This window comes from Spea bombifrons, chromosome 8 (genome assembly GCF_027358695.1).
Source record: "Spea bombifrons isolate aSpeBom1 chromosome 8, aSpeBom1.2.pri, whole genome shotgun sequence".
In the NCBI taxonomy this organism is placed as follows: domain Eukaryota; kingdom Metazoa; phylum Chordata; class Amphibia; order Anura; family Pelobatidae; genus Spea; species Spea bombifrons.
Window position 1 is genome coordinate 30,060,625 of NC_071094.1, and position 20,469 is coordinate 30,081,093.

The window sequence follows — 20,469 nt, forward strand, 5'->3', positions numbered from 1 at the left end:
ACGCTATAAAAATATATTTAAGGTTTTACCAAAATAATAACAATTTTGAAGAGGGATCTAGTATGTGTAATGACTATAAATTTTTTTTTTCACTAAAGTCTGGGAGGATAATAATGGTCTATTGGCCAACCCACATCATGGGGGATGTGATTAAGCATTAAACAGATTCTTTTATTATCTCAAACAGGATAAATTACATGTAGGCTTATTGTTTATTACTAATAAACAGGACTATCACAGGCTTGGCTTTCTGTTGCCCGTGGTTCTACAATCCTTACTACACATCCCCTATTTGTCCTAATTCTTTATGTTTAGGAGAACACGTCCATATCTGCAAGAGAAAAATCTACCCTGTATTTAAAACAAAGTAAACTTCCTATATGATGATTTTTATTTTTTGATCATGCTTCAATTAAAATAGCTGATAATAATAATAATTATAAAAATTGCTACGCTCATTTCCCTTTGAATAGTTCTACGTCTGTGCCCAACCAATCAGCACATCCTGCATATGAATTATCTCAATTAAAGTATTTATGATGTTTGTGCCAGATGCATGAAGCCTGAGGACAGTTTCATCAGATGTTCAGGAAATGCAAATATTAAGTGCAGTAGCTTACAAATCTGCATGACATTATAAATATTCTCATCTGTATCCAAGAGCATGGGCAAGAGGGGGCACGTGGCAAGACCACTTTTGCTCAAAAGAGCAATACCCCAACAGCAATTCTCCAACAGGGCACTTTGATGGAATTCAGGAAATTTTGAAGAGCAACTGCCTTTGTCACAGATTTTACCATAGATAAATCCATATGGATTTAAATTTGTATTGATCATGTATTAGTTTAAGAAATACAAAAAATAAAATGTAGACCTATAACAAAGGGTGGGTATATGCAGCTAATAAGGAACTATAGACAGTATGCGTGTTGTTAATATGAGGGAATTTTTTACATTACATACATTAAAGATTAGCATAATTGAATATAGGTAACAATTCAAACTATATCTGCCTCCTGGTTTTCATAAGGATTATTATTAGAACTGCTTTGTTGCCACCATTAGTGAGAAACTGTCATTTTGTGATGAACTAATAATTATTAATAATTGAATAGTCCTAGGGTTAGTTCATATAGAAGGTTCTCAGATACTGTTCTTTAGCAAATGTATGGATCATGTTATATTTTATGTAAATGATTTAAGGAGTCACAAAGGGATCGCTATGTACATACATTTATCCAACCTGCTTTATGAACATTCTTTTACTAAAGATACTACAAGAACTTCCTAGGGCAACATGGATTATCGTTACACACGTCCACTGTACAGTACTGCCACGTTGGATGTTTTATCCCTTTTCTATTATAATCTGACAAATATTGATCGGACCATTTTGATGCCAGAATTATGAGAAGCAACTTTCACAGATTTATTTTTGGCATAACTTTTTTGTGTGTTCACATCTTTTGCTGGTCTCTGTAAAGAGCAGGGCCATTTTTAGATTTACTGAGGCTTTGCCCCTGCTCCCCACCCCATACCTGAGTACGAGGTGTAGGTCTGTGCAGCCTCTGTTTGTCACCTTCTGTGGATGTCATATCCTGACGTCCCAGCGTTAGCAGGTGATGCGGACTTAAAGGAGGAGACATCTTGGGAGAGATCTGTGCCAGCAGCTAATAAAACCCCCACCTTCTACATTGCACCCCTTTTGCCCTACCTTAAAGTTATCGCTAATGATAGAATGTTATATTTGAATGGCAGTTATGAGCCGTTTTCAAGTAATTACAAAAGTTTAATAAAGTCTTGTAAAGGGGTAGCTGGAGCCAGAGAGTTCCCAGGTATGCTAATAACTGTCCAAAGATTGTTGAGTATGTCATGCATTGGGGGTATACAGGTGTGTCACCCGCTCAACCTGTTGTATATCAAACTGTATACAAGAAACAAAAACTGTCTGCGCTTCTTACCCTAATAAAGTTGGCAACAAATATATAAACATAATATAAATGAGAGGTCTCATTTATATTATGTTTATATATTTGTTGCCAACTTTATTAGGGTAAGAAGCGCAGACAGTTTTTGTTTCTTGTATACAGTTTGATATACAACAGGTTGAGCAATATGAGGAAAATGTCAGTGGTTCTTGATTTATTGCTATCCATTTCCTTTAAAAATAATATTGATGGCTGGAATACACAAATTCAACGGGCCATTTAAATACTCAAAACTCGATTTTCAGCAGGCGCTTGATGTTACAACAGGTAGTGAAAGGTGCAACAGGAAAATGCCTCCCCCTTCCTGCTGCCACAAAACTATTTAGTTTCAAGTACTTTCATTTCTTTCTAGCTATACAAACTTTCACATACATACCGGTAGTTGTAGAGAGTTTATGGTCCCTTGCTTACATAGAGAGATGCTTGTATTTTTTGCTAAATTTTCAATTTAATCAAAACTGACTATAAGGCAATCTTTAGGCCAATTCAGTATACTGACAAGTCAGTGATCCCCATTGCAATGTGTAGATCTACATATTAGTGTCTGACATTTGGTGCTGCTGACTTGGAGCCATGCCTCAGGGGCTGCCATAGGTGGAAACTGTGCTGTGACTGCTGCCACTTTCTATGGCCAGCAAAACAATCATGTCTGACAGGAACTCTGCCTAAAAATAAAACAGGCATTAAATATAAATATAAAAAAAACAACCAACTGCTGCTCAAATGTAGGTAATGGCCCCCTACTAATAATAGGAACAAGTGTTATAACACTATAACATAATAGCAAATAACACATGCCAATTAATTAGTATTGGTCTTAAGCTTTATATAGAGTCCAATATTTTACAAAATCTTATCAGATCCTGAGAGATATAAATGGATAAAAATGTGTTCTATTATTTAGCTCATTTTGAAGTAGTAGAAATACCTGCTAACTTTTCGCAAGAAAACAGACCTTTTACATTTTTCTGAACTAAATTGTTAATCTGCATGTACGTAAATGTACATAAATCCTATAGCATGCCTTTTTAAGAAGTACCTTTAAGTTTTTCTATCACTGTCTTTTCCCCCCTTTTTATTGTCTTTCAGGGGGGGGGGGGTTCCTATGTTATGCCTCTAATACTTTCACAGGCCAGTGCTGGCTCAACTAACTTCTGCTTAACTATGGAAATAGTACCACCAATTTTGGATAATTTGTCCTAGGTATGTCATACATGACTAGTATAATATTGAATGATGCAGTATCCAAGCCTCAGCCCTTTTTCCCAACCTTAAGTATACATAACCCTTGACATACTCCTGATGAGTGCATGGAGTACTCCAATACATGCTTAACTCCAAATGTTAGAGCTATTTGGTAGGACATTAATATAGGATGGAGCATATGGTTGAAAAGGAATGGTAACTGGAGAAAGTATGGCAAGCATTACCCTAAAAAGTACATCTCACGTGTGCAGATTTTGAGTATCTCCTTAGGTATTGTGTGATAATTGCTCTCATTGTATAAATGTAAAGAGGCTTTTCCATACATTACATTTTTAACCACCATATACATATTTAGACATAGTGGTTTCTAAAAACCGTAGCACGTTTCGGGTTTCATAATGAAAACCGTGTGTCCATGGTCCTCGATGGGTGGGGAGAAACATTACTAGGTATAAGATTTTGAGGAATACACATCACAAGTTACAACCATTTCCAACTTTCGAAATAGGTTGTTCATATAATATGTTCAATCATACATTATTCAAACCCTTTGTAGTGTAGAAATTTAGCATAAGGTTGATATAAAAATACAAATAGAAACCACTAGGTATTTAAAGCCTCTCTCCCTTGTGGCCTATCAAGCAGTCCAAAATATTAAGGATTTACTTTCTTGGGTGGTACATCATAGTAATGTTAAATCTCTGTAGCCTGTTGGCTGTCAGATGGGTGTCTGTGTACCCAGGCCAGTGCCACGCTAAAATTTATTACACCTGGAAAATGTACCTGTCAGAGGCTCCCTTTCTGTAATACTTCATTGAGATTGAAAATGCATTGCTAAACGTATTCTGTACAGACAGTACCGCAGTAAACACAGGTCCCCTTTATGATGATGTTTGCATGGTATCAGGTGTAGCAGAATAAAATACCCTGCATGATAAAATGTCTCCGATACTTCCATTTGTCTCCTAGTTCCATTACGTTTTTCCTGTCTTCTCTTCCAGCTCTTGTAACAGCGAAGCCTCCTCAACCGTTGTTCCCTGTGGAGAACCAGCCAAGTGTTATAGATGTCCAGCTGGGTAAGTCCCCTTCTGGGAATAATAGATTATAAACTTCCACTCCATTAACAGATGGGGAAAATTACACAAAGGACGGAAGGTTTATTGCAAGTGTTATTACATGCAAATCAATTTGCTACTTCCCGTTTATATCGCTTGGGTACGTTGTAGCAGCAGTTTAAAGGACTTTGGTTTGCTTAGTGACAGAGAATGTTAATTGGTTAAGCCACATATTAAATAAAGTATATGCAATGTCTGCAGTTCTATTTTATGTTGGGGGATTGAAAGGGACATATTAAATACCAGCTGTACTTGTTGGATTCATTACTCCATTTAATACTGAAGGGGTTAATTATTATAAGTAGCAGCACAAAGAATTTTTAGGTGGTTGTGGATTTTTTTATATATATAATGCTGTAAATTATTGTGATTGTTTCGGCTGAAATGAAGCGACTTCTTAATAATCCCTTTCATTTTGTCTTTTGCCATACGTTGCGAATTATATGCTTATGTTAAAAGCTAGCATCCTTTACTGGCTAGAGGCACTTATCTATACTTATATATTAATGCACGTGTTTTCTTAGATCACGGAAATAAAGAGGGCTGGATTTATTTTAAAAGAACTTCTCATCTAAACCATGTACAGTTCTATGTAATAGGTTTATTAATTATGGTAAGAGCTCAGACAAAAATCAATCAGGTGGCTTTTCTGGGGACATTACTATTTTTTTTACCCATATGCAAATTCATTGTTTATAATGTTTATACTGGCTTGCATACTGATTAACCCAATATAAAACCAACCTATTCATTTTCTATTGTATGTTCCCACTAATGTAGATTGTAATTATGTTCTATACACAGTTAAGCACTAGCAGTATGAAATATAATTGAATTAATGTTCACATTGCATATTTATTAGTGTATTAGTGATGATTATTGGTTTCTGGTGGGGCCATGCATTTTTAACCCCTTAAGGTCCAAAGGGTTTAAAGCAGTTTTGCTATCTTGATTTCAAGCCTAATTCCCCCTATTTTATTTAGTTTAACCACACTTGTTATACATTGTTTTTTGTTCCAGGGCTGGTATGGGGTTTTAGTCATTTAGTATAGGAGAATTTTTTTTAAAAAAAAAAATAGATTGTTTTAAATTACAGTTTTACATAAAGAAATATACATAGCCAGTACAGATGAAAAAATATAGACATATTTATGTATTTGTCCTGCTTTCAGAAACACCCTATATGCCTCATATGCCATACATTTTGGATGTAGTGTGGTTAACAGTGGTTCTTGTGCATCATTTTTTAAAATTGATTCCTATACATTTTTTCAATCCTTAAGAGTTAAAAAAAATGAGCAGCTATACAAAGACTGCTGATAACTCTATAATTATGAAAAAAAAATGTTTTCTACTAACCCCAGCTCTCGTATTTGCCTCACGATCAGTGTGAGGCTTAGAGCGGCAGCGATCACTGCCAAAGGCAACGTTGACAGACATTGCTGTTGGCAGCATGCATGTGTGTTGCTGGTCAAGCAATCACATGCTCAGAAGTGCCTTCTATAGGCTGCTGCTAATCTGCCTGGGTCTGCAGGAAGCCAGCACCAGCGTTCCTGCCACTCAATGAGGCTGCAATTACCCAGAACAAGTGACAGTAATACAGAGCATAGTATTAAGTTCAAGGCTTTAAAGGTTGGTTTTGCATGGTCGTAATATTACGTCCTCCGTCCTTAATGAATTAAAGTAGGATTCACTAACTGTAGATTGGAGTCCTGGAATACTTTCTGTGACTACACAGTGAATAGTACAGTAGTTTTACTTTATGTTGCTGTAAATCACCAATGAAAAGGGTGACCACCATGAAGTCAGAACTAAGACATTTCACTGGGGGCAATTTAGATGTTGAGAAAGAAAAGGGCCATGTCAGTGTCACCTTGTGATCTTTTCCATTTGTGTTGCTCCTGTGCTTAAAATTAATACAGTTTTCTAAATTAAAACTAATTTAAAAAAATTCTAAGGCCAAAGTAAAAATAATTCCAAAGGCCAAAAAAGTCAGTAGTAAAAATACTACTCATATGATCAATGATTATAAAAAACCTTTTAAATACAAAAAAGTGTTAAAAGAGTTAAAAAAAAAAAAAAATCCAGTGTGCAGAGGCATCTCTGATTTGCTGTGAATGCCGTGGCGGGGTGGTACAGGAGGCTATTTAACTGCAGGATGTACTAGAACGTCCTGCTGTTAAATGCCTTAAAACGGTTTAAATAAATGGACTAAATTGGTAAAGGTGAATACATATTTTCAGTACATTGTAGCAGTAAATGATTTAGAAGCTGTAGCATGCCTTTATTCTTTAAGTGACAATTTCCAGCTGACATTTTACTGAATTTCCATTTAGGACTGCGAGGTCTTGTCATTCTGTGTGTCTAGAGAACGCAGTTCACAGCTGAAAAATTCAGCATTGTATTTGCAAGCCGTAGGCTGTTTGGTTGTGGGGCAGACCTGGCAAATTAGCACTTCTGCAGGGAGTCCATTACACAGTTTTGCCTGGGGCACCACACAAGACATGTGCTGGTCAAGTGTTACTGTTTGTGTTCTTGCATCTGTCAGGACCAAGCACTAGGGACTGGTATATTTCTCAGACACTGTTAACATCTAGAGGTTTGTTAAGTTAGCTCAGTAATGTCTAACTTTTTTTCAGGCAGTGTTGCTCATAGCACAAGCACAGCTCTTTATATATCTTCATATTATAAACTTCCTCAGATTAAGGATTATTTTCAGTAGATAAGAACACGATATTAGAGGTGAACAATGTAGCTTGATGTTGACCCTACTAGAGTGAGGAACAGAGGAATAGAAAATCCAAAACATCTGAACTTTGCTCTTCCTCCTATTAAAAGGATGGGGTATTACATACCCCTCAAAATGTCAGGTGTAACAAACCTTTGTTAGTAGGTGCGACTGGAGGCAGCCAGGGGCAGGACTGGAACTGGCACTAGGGAGAGACTTCCTGCCTACTTTACCCAAAGATCCATCACACAGCTCTCTGTTTCAGTAGAGCTCCAGTGGAGGTCTGTGCTGCAACGGTAAAGACATTCAAGGATTTTACAGCTCCCTGTACCCCCCGGGAGAGATGAGAGAATCTCCCTACCCACCTTATAATGCCACAAAAGCAAGTACGGCAGCTCTGTGGGGCATCAGAACAGTACCCCAAAATTAGGACTTCCCCTTGAAAAGCAGTTGTATTGTAATATTGTGTCACACTCTGACATAACCACGTGGAACTTCCGCTAAATGATCCTCCAATCAGGGGAGATGACGTCATTGAATGCGCCAACTGAGGGAAATATGGCGGCGTTTGCAGTGACATCCTCGCCCGATCCTCCAAGAGGACGTCACCGCATGCGCTGCCATTTTGCCTTCAGTTCATGTGAGGGCAAAATGGTGCTACTTGCGGTGACCTCCTTTTCCCTGTTTGGAGGATTTGGGAGATGACATCACCGCAAGCGCCACCATATTGCCCTCAGTTGGCACTTTCAGTGATGTCCTCTTCCCTGAATGGAGGATCGTTGAGAGGATGTCACATCTAGCGCGTCGCCTTTTGGTGGAAGTTCCTGCCGGGTTATGTCCACAGAGATGCAGACGAAGAAGGAAGGGAGAAGAGAAGTAAGTGAGAGTGAATGAATTTTGTTCCTGAATCAAAAATTCTCCCCGAATTTTCAGAGAAATCGAGTGAGCAAGGAGCGAACCGAAAAATTTGTCTGAATAGTTTTTTGTCCCATTAGCACTTGTCTATCACAAACATCACTTGAATTTCGATCTAGACTCTGTAGTAAACATATAGGTTCATAGTAAGAAAGCATTGTCACTATTAGTATATAGGAAGCATCACATAACAGTTACTATGATACTATGATTAAGTAGATGCATTGCTTCATACAATTTTGCACTTGCTACTTTATGTAGTTGAAATTAATGTACAATAATGTATCATAGATACAATCAATTTAAAACTAGCCAACTACATATCTATACAAGAGCACTGTTACCTTCACTATATAGATACACAATCTTATACAGTGTAGAAGCGACTAAAAATCATAGAGCAATACTTCTGTCAGTATACAATGATCTTCATCCATTATTTAGAAAGAGGGGTTTATATATAAATGTGGCATAGTTAGAAAAATGTAATTCTGACATAATTAGTCCCTTAAAAGATGTCATCATTTTCTCACAATATTGAGCCATACTGAATGAGGTGGCAGTGTTTTTTGGTGACAGCAACCCTGTTACATTCAGGGCTCCTGCTAAAAATGTACAATCTAGGGCTGTAATCAGCCAAATACAGACTGGGCTGCAATCTGCATTTTTCTTAATGTAGTCCTGGAATATGTCATAAGTGCTTCTGAATCAAATATTGATGTGACCACCCTTTTTAGTAGGAATGGAGTAAACAGCAGGGGAATATTGCATCATTATAGGGCAGTTTGCTTACCTACAAATGCAAATACACCTAAACATACACTTGTGCATCAATTAGGCTGATCGCGTAGCAATGTTATTCAGGGATGCTTATAAGAAGTTTATAATTCACCTCTCTATTCAGTAAAATATAGACCTGTAAGGGGTCTTCATGTTGTCCAGAGTAGCGATGTGGTAACCCCAGCACCAGCACGCCGAATTTTAAAATGTATTTATCTTATCATATTATATGCATTATTTTAATAAATTGTTTTAACAAATATGTTTGTTTTAACAAACTGTATGTTTAATATTAAACATACAGTTTTCAGTAAACATCTCTAATACAATCACAAAAGGCTGCAAGCAGGTTTATCAACATAATATGTATTTTACATCTCATTGAAAATTCTAGACCATAATATAGTACCTTAGTGATTTCCCTTTATATTTTAAATTACATCTATATTTTTTTTCTGATGGCACAGCGATCTTCCTATAATTCATGCTGCTTTCTAAATGGAAAATTGGTGGTTGGCCCAGCATAAGTGCACAGTGATGAAAATATTCAAGAGCAGCTGCATAAAACATGTTACTTTGTGATTGAATTACTGCAGTTGCGTTCACAGATCTTGTTGTCTGACCGGGAATAGTGTGTGTATTATCGCAATAATCCTTTAATACTGGCAAAATGGGCAGGCTTTTGACAAAATGTAGTTACTGTGATAGGTTTTGTTTTTCTAAAGCATAACTTTGTTAACGTTAATAATCTGTAAATGATACCAGGGTACAGCAGTGGTTTTTTTTTAAATGTATTTTTCCAAGAAAAAATAAAAATTAACCCTTTAGAGCATCTGTTGGCGTGCACACTTTTCCTCTTAGTAAGTACTCTCTTTAGCAACATAAGAGTTTTGTACACTATGTTTGGCTTTTAGGTATTGTACATGCAGTGCTGTGAACAAGTGTTTGCCCCTTTCCAGTTTGTGTATTTTTGCTTATTTGTCACATTTGAATGTTTCAGATCATCCAACTAATTTTAACATAAGACAAAGTAAGTAAACACAAAATGCAGCTATTAAATAATCATTTCATTTATTAACGATAAAGAGTTAATTTAAACCTATATCACCCATGTTAAAAGAAATTGCCCCCTAAAACTGATAACTGGTTGTGCCACCTTTTGGCAAAAATGTCAATGTTGTTTCTTTTGAGCCATTCAGAGGTGGACCCAACTGTGCTTGAGCTTTAGCCTTCAGGATTTAGAGAGCAGAAGTCATGGTTTCATCAATAATGGCAAGCAGCCCAGACCATCACACTAACACCACAGTGTTTGACTGATTCAAGTTAGTTGTATATGTACTTTACGCCAGATGTAGTGGGACCCACTTTTGGACTTTACGCCAGATGTAGTGGGACCCACTTTTGGACTTTACGCCAGATGTAATGGGAACCACTTTTGACTCATCAGTCCACAAAATATTATGCTAAAAGTTGGGGGCAGGGGTCATCAATAGGTTTTTTTGGCAAATGTGAGACGAGGCTTTGTGTTCTTTTTGGTCACCGGTGATGTTTACATTGAAACTCTTCCATGGATGGGATTTTGGTAGGCTGGCTGCTCCATTTGTCGATAATAGCTCTTACCATGGTTTAGATGGAGTCCCAGAGCCTTAGAAAAGGCTTTGTAACCCTTTCCAGACCGATGTCAAGTATTTTGTTTCTCATCTGTTATTTAATTTCTTTAGATCGCGACATCATGTGCTGCTTTTTGAGATGTTTTAGCCTACTTCACTTTGCAAGGCAGGTTCTATTTAATTGATGTTTGGGTTAAACAGTGCTGGCAGTAATCATGCCTGGGTGTGTGTAATTAAATTGAACCCAATTATCAATTAAATTTAATTAATTGGTTGATTTAGTAACTAAAAGGGCAATTACTTTTTCACATAGGGACAGGTAGGGTGAATAGCTTTTTTCCCTCTTTACATGAAATCATCATTTAACCACTGCATTTTGTGTTTACTTGGGTTACCTTTGTCTTATACTAAAATGAGTTTGATGATCAGAAAGTGTGATAAATATGCAAAAAAAGAAGACAAATGCTTTGTCACAGTGCTGTAAGACCTTTTAAAGGGCACTTCAGCTATCAAGTGCACTAATGTACAATTTTTTTAAGTACACCTGGCTAGTATCGGGTTGGACCCCTTTTTGCCTTCAGAACTGCCTTCATTCTTCGTGGCATACTTTCTACAAGGTGCTGGAAACATTCTTCAGAGAAGTAGGTCAATATGGACATGATGGTATAGTGCAGTTGCTGCAGATTTGTTGGCTGCACATCCATGATGCGAATCTCCCGTTCCACCGCATCCCGAAGGTGCTCTTTTGGATTGAGTGACTGTGGAGGCCGTTGGAGTTCAGTGAACTCATTGTCATGTTCAAGAAACCAGCTTGAGATGATGTGAGCTTTGTGACATGGTGCATTATCCTGCTGGAATTAACCATCAGAAGATGGGTACACTGCGGTCATAAAGGGAGGGACATGGACAGCAACAATACTCAGGTAGGCTGTCGTGTTTAAATGATGCTCAATTGGTACAAAGGGGCCCAAAGTGTGCCAAGAAAATGTACCCCACACCATTACACCACCACCACCAGACTGAACCGTTGATACAAGGGAGAATGGATCCATGCTTTTATGTTGTTTACGCCAAAGTCTGACCCTGTCATCTAAATGTTGCAGCTGGAATGAAGGCTCATCAGACCAGGCAATGTTCTTCCAGTCTTCCATTGTCCAATTTTGGTGAGCCTGTGCGAATTGTAGGCTGTAATCTGCTGCTGTAGCCCATCTGCTTCAAACTTCAGCAAGTTGTCTTGAGCACGTCTACATGACTAAATGCATTCAGTTGCTGCCATTTGATTGGCTGATTATCTATTTGTGTTAACAAGCAATTGAACAGGTGTACCTACTAAAGTAGCCAGTGAGTCTATATAATAGCTGCGTGGTCCCTTTACATTTTCATGTGGTCTGTTTTGCAAATGCATGGGGGAGTTCTGCAGAATCCCCCAGATGCATTTGCACCTTTTCACACCCTGCAGCTGAATACCCTGTTTGATTTTTTTTTGTTTTTAAGAGAATGTATATTAGTATACCCACAGAGTACTTCTATAGTGAGGGTGTCAGGGACATTAGATTGGCCTTTAAACCTATTGTAGCTTAGGTTTAAAGTAAGCTACACAATTTAATAGAATATGGAGTTCTCTGTACATATGGAACTAACTTGAATCATGGGGCTTTAAAGTTATATGGAATTTTAGGAATTACATTATTTCAGAGTTTTTAATTTGTCAACAGATGTAACTCAGGATGAGCTATACTATGTGCTTTGTTATTATGTTAGAAAAAATATATACTTTTTAACTCTCTAGAGTTGAAGCACCATTTTGTAGATCTCATAAACCTATAGATTTTCATTTTTTGATTTTCATAGATTTTGCTTAAAAAAATTATAAAACTGCCCTCCGAGTGAGATACCGTACAAGAATGTGTTTGTGAGGTCCTGATCTGAGTCCTTATATGGACCCTGGCATGAAAATATAAAGCAACCCTTTGGAATTAACAGCATTTATGTATAAATTTGTCTTTATGTATGATATGATCTTCATCTAATTTACAAGAATGAACAAGCACAATCTGTTTTTAACATTCAAAAGAGAAATCTCAGAAAACCTACGTTGAAGACTTGTTGATTTGCATAAAGAAAATATTCATCAGTCCACAGTTAGACAAATTGTTTATAAATGGAGACAATTTACTCCTGTGGTTACTCCCCCTAGAAGTGGACGCCTAGCCAAGGGCACAACACAGAATTCTCAATGAGGTAAAAAAAAGAACCCTAGAGTAACAGCTAAAGGCTTGAAGGCTTGACATGCATAGAGCAGAGCTAACCATCAGTTTAGGTGGGGAGTGGACAGGACCTGGTCATCAAGTGGATGGTACTAAATGAACTCTCCTGAACTTCGAGATTAAACACACTATCCCTGAAATCAGCGCTTTTGTTTGTAGTCTGAATTAATTTTTCAACTAATTTTGAGCTAACCATGTTACTATGTGATACGCCACTTATATCCTGTTTACCATTTGTACAGCACAGCGGAATATTCTGGGGCTCTTTATATAGAAATAAATAATAATAGTAACAGTGATCTGTGTCTAATGAATGACTCACAATATCTCACCTGTTATTTGTTCTTCTGCAAGTGTAATGGTTCACCTTTTGTTTTTTGAAGTAGAGAAAATAACCTTTTATGTAGGCATTGATTTGTATTTCGAGCATTATATAACATGGTGCAGCTGTTATCTCAAGCCTCTTTCTGATTCAATTTCTTGTAAAGTGCGATATAAATACTCAGGGAGTTTACATGGCTTTCTCTTTTGAAGATTTGTTTGCACAATTTCAGTACTTTACCGCACGCAGCAGTTCAAACAGTGTTCCTTCTTTTAAAATGTGGTGTCTTATTTTAAATTAGTCCTCATACACACACAAGTTTTTCCTAGAACCTTAAAAAACTGTATCAACCTAAAAGATGGTTTTAATTAGAAATAAAAGCTCCACGTTTGGACTTCCGTTAAAGGAGTAAAGGAATACATTTTTTACTTTAAGCCTTAAATACAGTACTGTATAGCTCAATTAATATAAGATTGAAGAAAACCAAGAGGCTGTCACTATTGTCAGGCATGTGACTTTTTTCTTGCTCAAACACCACACTGAGCTGATTATGACGATGGTAATGAAGTCCTGCTTAATTTTTTCTATAGCCGTTCGCTAGTCCAGAGTGTCCACCAGGGTGATTAACATTAAGCCATTTTTTTGTTTACCACAAGCAGTGCAATGAAGAGTCAGGGTGTTTGTCGACTAGAATGGGCTTAGATGACAGAGCTAGAACACATGACTAATATAAAACTGTCTGTGAATATTGTATTATCTAAAAACTGGAACCATTTTAATACCAAAAACAATCAAATATTTTCAAAAACTCATTTCTATTGTAATAGTTGTAACACAACAGAATGGTAAAAAGTTGTAGTTTTAGCTTTCTTCCGTTTCCTTTCCTTCTTTCCTCCTTCCTAGGGGTACCGTGTCAATATCTCAGCAGGCCACCATGAAATCATTGACACAGGAACACTGTAGTGTCCTAAACCCTTGGAAATCATTTTCAGCTTTCTTAACACCTGAATATCACAGTAATAACAGAAAATTACCAATTTATACAGTAAATGTAAATCCTATCTCTGCTACATATATAAGACAGTGTATTGTGGCTTGAAACTCAGCATCTTGTATGCAAACTGTATGAAATAATGCGCAGCTCTTATGTTTCTAAATATATTCAGTGTATTAATTGATTCCAAGTGTGTCTTAATCTTCATTATGCTTTATCATTTTCTATGCACTGTCATTCCTATAAATACTATTTCTGAGAACATCATCCTTAATTAAGCTGTCTGCAGACTTATTAAGCTGATACCACTATAGATGCCTGTTAAACAAAGGGAGATTTCTCATTCTATTAAGCAGAACAAGTTTAACAACCATTTATTTATTTATTTAAGAAATCATACTTTTTATGTCACTTTGATGCATACAATAATAGTTTTTTTCTTCTTTCATTTTCTTTTGGAAAAAGTCCTGAAATGTTTTGTTGAATTCCATCAATGGTACTGTAATTAAATCCTAATAAATCTTTTTTATTAATAGACATTAGTTAAAGAAAACCATTACAGGGGAACTATCACAATTTCTGTATAAATAATATCAAATTTAAAGCAAGTTTTTAAAAATGTTTTATTTTTTTAGAAAAACATCATGTTTCAGGCAGCCATTGGTATGTATTATATCTAACCCTAACTTCTAGACAAACACTCTTGACTCCTTATGAGCATAACTGGGAACTTCTGGGCTCCGGCTACCCGGTGCCTTCCCTTGCGGGACGCGGCCAGGATGCACACTGACGTTGGTGGGCGGTCCCGCTGACGTTAATGGGAGTTCCTGCTAACATTAATGGGAGTTCCTGCTGACGTTAATGGGAGTTCCTGCTGACGTCGGGGGAGTTCCCGGTGACGGCAGCGGGCACCACCCTTATTTAAAGAAAAAATGGGTGGGGATCGGGGCGTGGTCCCGCGACCCAGAGGATTCTTGAACTGGAGAAGCAGTGCTCACCCGGCAATCTCCGGGTCAAACCCGGAAAGTTCCCAGGTAGTGCCTGTGGTAAACAATACAATGGCTCAGTGTTAACTAAACAGCCAGACACTCTGACTAGTGAAAGTCTACGGGGAACAGACTTCATATTCACTGCCATAAAGAATCATCTCAATGCGGTGTCTGAGCAGGGAAAGTCAACCAAAACATCACATGACAACAATAGCAGCATCTGCAGATAAAATGTTTATTAGAAAAATTCAGATCAAACCAGGTTTTCTAAAATGGACATTATTAAAGGCATAATATAGTCATACGCTGTCAGCAGACTTACGTCACATTCTTTAGGTTTCCGTTTAAAGGACCAGTCTAGTCTCCAAATCTTTTTTTATTTTAATGCATATTGTAGCCCGTTGTCCACGGATGCTAATGCATTTTACTGCATGCACGTCAATGCATACTTTATTTAGTTAATGGGCTAATATTGCAGTTGATCTCAAAAGGAGTTAAGATCCAGTTGAGTAGCAATAAGTGTACACAGGAATACTTCCAGCTTTGGGTAGAGGTAGGAAGGAGTTAAATGAGTTAGATATCTATAAAGGGAATAAAACAATAGGCTTGCAAAGATAATTTGTAAAGCATACCAACAAAGTCCCACTTTAATAGTCATTATATCTAATTTTTTAACAAAAATATTAACAATAGTGCCTACAAAAAGAAAGCCTTCTCTTGTAAATTATTGGCCACATTTATTAACCATAACTTTTAAAAGTGAATGAAAGATGTCATTGTGAAATAACAAGGTGAAATATTTTAGTCATTGCAATATTTTCATCAATTGTGTGCTTTACGTGTTACGTAACCAAATGCAGACGGGCCCTACATCTGACTTTTCTGTACATACAAAAATAGTCATTTCTTAACGTGACGTGTTTAGTAGTTTTCTCAAATTGCGTGCGGCTGATTGCTTTGACAGACTTGGTGCATTATGTTGTCTTATGTTTACCTCTGTTTTGCAGCTTGGGAGCTTTTAAAACATAATGTAGCTTACTTTGTATTCATGAGCTATTCATGAGCATGCATGGATTGCAGCAAGATGTATCCAAATAACTTGTCATGCTTGGTCAGCTGAGATTTCTACAAATAAAGACATTATACACAAATTAAAAAGTATATATCAAAATAGCAGAAAGTTTACTTTTGATATCGTACAAAGCAAGACAATCTCCGCGTTTCTTTAATGTGAGTCTGAGACAGAATGTCCATGTAAATACAGATTTGAGGATTCAGTCAACTTGGTTGTCATCCGTCCTCTATTTGAATGTCAGAGTTTACTACATCAATCAGTTGTATAATTCTCTGTCATTTGACATTTCACCCAAAAGCTGCTGTAAGTCGTCTTATCGGTAAAGACATCCCTGTCTGGAGAGGTTCTCAGAAGTATTACTGTAGAGAATTGTTCTGTTTCGGGTAATGCGTACAGCTTGTCAAATGTCTAAAAAAAAACTGCTGCCTTCAATAATGTCCACTAAAAGAACTCGCGTTTGTGGGGATGAAGTTTTATTAATTTTCTAGACATTAGTTTTCTAGTACAGTAGTACTCCATAAACTTCCCAGAATCAGTTACCCAGTGCTCTCCATCTCTGTGGGAGCGGCATTGTGAAGGTGGGGGGCTAGCCGCGAGTAGGGGTCAGGCTAGACCCAGATAGATAGGAACCGTTTGGCTCACCTAGTCTGCCCGGTTTGTACTTTTCCCTTGGTTTTGTCTTAGATGCAGGATCGCCATATGACTAGCCCATGAATGTTTAATTTCCTCACTATGTTAACCTTTACCATCAGAGCTGGGAGTTTGTTCCACTTCTACCACTCTCTCCCTAAAGTTCCTTACATTATATCGAAGCTACTGATCCTTTAGTTGTAGGTCATGGCCTCTTGTTTTAGCATTTCTCCTCTTTTGAAATAAACATATATGATATATTTCAGTGAATTAAACTCCGTTCAAGTTTAAACCTCAGTGTACTTAAATGTGTTGTCCCATCTATTCAGTATTTTCCGTATTACTCAATGTACTGTTGAATACAATCACAAAAATAAATTATTTAACCATATATAAATATGCATAATATATTTCAAGGAACATTTAATTGTCACATGATACAAAAGCACACACTAAAAGAGAGAACAACACCTTACAACAAAAAGCCTCCAAAAATAAAACATGTTTATTTATCATATTTCCACCTTATTCCTACCTAGCCAGTAGAAAAGAGGCTTATAGGTAATAATAATCCTATGGAAACTAAACCATGGCTGATTATTTTTGCACTTTAGCTGAATCTGATTTCAAATTGGTTTTGACATTGAATGCAGGACATTAATCATAAAGGTTTTGCCTCGCATAGAAAGGACATCATTACTGAGCTAAAATAGTCTTAAACCTTTTAGCATATACCTCTATAACAATTACAATGATTGCAGTCTATGGAAGACACAAGGGGCTTGATTCGGGGACCTCACTAGACCTTCATTGGACTCAACAATGTAAAAAAAAAAAGTAAGCAATTCAACAGCGTGGCTAAACTACAATTGTACATTTGGCTGTACGAATACCCTGAAAATGTTTCACAGGGCCCTGTGGGTTCTACTTACGTCCCTGAATGACAGTTTGTCATATGTGCACGTGTAATTTACCGTGCCACGCTCTCATCCTATACTCAGTGTCAAAGTCTTCCAGTGTCAGCATCCGTCTCTCTTTTCTCACTCTTTTAATCTGAATCTTTTCCGCTCAATCTCTACATTGTAGCTCAGCCTACTTCCATAAACAGGCCACGGCCACGGCCACGGCAAAAGTTTATATAGGTTATATTGAAAGGTTGTTGCAAGTTTCCCATCCCTGCATTGGCTGTAATCAGTATTTGCTTGGGCAACGGCACACTCCAATGTCGTCTTGTATTTTTGATCTGATTGGTGTTTAGGCGGCCTGACCATTCTCTCTGTGCACATTGTGGTGTGATTAGGTGACATGGTCGCTTTCTGCTTATGTGCATGTTGGCTGAGAACAGTCAGCGATTTGCTGTTAGTATTGGGCTTTGAATTAATATATACATACTGCACTGTGTATAAATCTAGTCGGATCAGTTGACTCGAGCCCAAAGTATGGCTGTTATAAATTAATGCGTTAAATGGATATGAAAGATAAATTGTTAGGAGGTTCACTTTTAATTGAATTCACCATAAAGATAACACTGCTTCATTTCATATTTTAGTGTTCTTTATTCTCTTTGCCCAAGATGTTAAGGATAATCAATGTATACTAACTAATGAAGTAACCATGACCAATATTTGTATTAACCCTATGTTACTTTGGGTCAGCTTCTGGCACTGGGATTGATTTGCATCTCATACACCTCTCCTAATGATTGTGACAGCACAGAACATGCTCTCCCTTTAGGCCACAGGCCGTCTCCGTCAAAGCTGTTGCGTAATGGGTTTTTAATTTAGTCTGAAAATATGTTATGTACTAGTGGAGACAGATGGTCATTCACAGCCAAAAGACTTTATACTGGTTTACGAATCTGGCAGATCACACTGTGGTTCTTTTACAATATCTTCTTGTTAAAGGATGTGTTGATACACTGTACCTCTCTATAATATAACAATTCCTTAACCAAAATGCAGATTATGAGGAAACAATATTTATTACACTAAATAAATGCCAGAATCCCATCTACCTCACCGAGAGGGTCTTCACCTCGATGGCAGGTTCCGGGCAGCAGTTTCTGGTGGTGAGGGGGCGTGGCTATTTTCCAGAGGATGGGTGGAAGCAGGAGGAGTTGCCACTCATAGGGAGAAGGGGTGGAGTCGTCCTCCTTCACCCCTATCCTTGCCAAACAGAGGGGAGGAGACCAGGTGTGAGGGGGAGGGGTCTCTTATTACTGACCCTGCAGCCCCTTCACACAGTGCTTGATAGTTAAGCTGTGCACCCTGTTCGTTCCTTGCTCCTTTATATATATTTGTTTGCATTGCTGGTTTTGACCCTTGGCTGCCCTCTGATTACTCTTTTTTCCTGTGCTCCTGATTTTGGACGGTGACCTCGTTATTGAACCTTTGCTGCCGGCCTTGACCCTTGGACTGGTTTCTGACTGTTCTTTGGATTCTCCCTTTGCCTTTTTTTTTTTGCTTATTAAAACATTTATCACAACCCTGTGCTTCGCTCCTTCTCTAGTTCTGGCAATAAAGGTGATTTTTTATCTTTAGGTAAATGTAGTTGTAACGAGTTCACATATTTACATGTGTGGGCTCTGCCCAGGTGAGACTACTATGAACAACAATGTGCTGCGTGCGTTCATATCCTTGTCAGACTCAAGAACCCACACAAAGCATGGAAAAGACCCCAAAGAAGTGGAAGTTTTTCTGCCTTGATGAGACCTATTATGTGTGCGGGAGGAGATGTTTCTCTCCAAAAAAAATTTAAATGTCTTTTGATGTATTTATACTGTTAAAGACACTGCTAGTATTTTTATTTTTTCCTAATAGGGTACAATATGTAAACCATAATGCTAAAAAAAATAACCTTTTATTTATAGAGCTGTGAATAATGCTAATTGATTGCTCATCTAGAATAAATGCATAATAATTGTTTGGAAGAAAGGCTTGTGTCAGTATTACATCATTAAATGTAAAGATAAATAACAATATTATGTTTCTTTAGATTCTGTAAAATTGCCCTACTAAAACTTTTCATTCTTGGAACACAAAGGAAAAAGTAGATGTCCCTCTAAAGGTATACAAAGTACATAAAAAAGGAAAAAAAACTAAATCAAAACTCAAAGCTGGAATGCGGTTGCCTAACCAGAGCCAACAAACTACAAAAAAGTTGTATTTGAGACACTCTTATAGTAAATACACATCATATCATACACATTCTATCATTAAAATATACAATCAAAATACCGTTTTTGGATGACTGGATCAATGGCTAAAAATGCAGATATAGTGTAATTACTTTCTTCTCATTATGTGTACATTTGCATATGTTGCTCATCAATTTGCTAATTCTATCGGGTCTATCCACCCGTTAAAATGGAGAAATGAACACAAACCTGGATTGCAGTACCTACCCAAAATTTCATTACACAAAATCAAAAAACTCATTACCTACTCTGCGGAAAGAACAATCGGTCTGTTGCCCATGTCTTGAATTTAACTATGAAATAAACTGATTTCAATGTATTAAATTCCTACAGAATAATGGTATGCATTTTTTAAATTACAGGTTATAGTTGTATACAGGACCAATAGGAATGTTGATATCCCTTTTTACATCACTAATGTTTTTTTTACTAAAATGTGAATTTCATATGCATTGGTGGCCAGGGCATCCTGGTAGACCCACAGGCTCCAATCTGATTTACCAGGGCACACATAAGGTTTAGTATACAAGATTTCTTAAATACAACTTCCTTGTTTTATTATCCCTGTATATTAAATAATTCTTGGGAAAGACTGAATTTTGTAACCTAATTTTGTAATCCTATAGCAAACTTGCGATTATTATTGATCTCAAG

General features: G+C 37.2%; 1 protein-coding gene across 1 annotated transcript in view; it reads left to right on the forward strand.

The window, feature by feature from the left end:
- Window positions 1–20,469, forward strand: part of IL1RAPL2 (interleukin 1 receptor accessory protein like 2) — a 258,512-nt gene that overhangs the window by 176,372 nt on the left and 61,671 nt on the right. Inside the window, exon 6 of the mRNA XM_053472558.1 lies at window positions 4,196–4,270. Within this exon, the coding sequence (XP_053328533.1) occupies window positions 4,196–4,270 (75 nt within the window). The remainder of the gene's footprint in view (window positions 1–4,195; window positions 4,271–20,469) is intronic.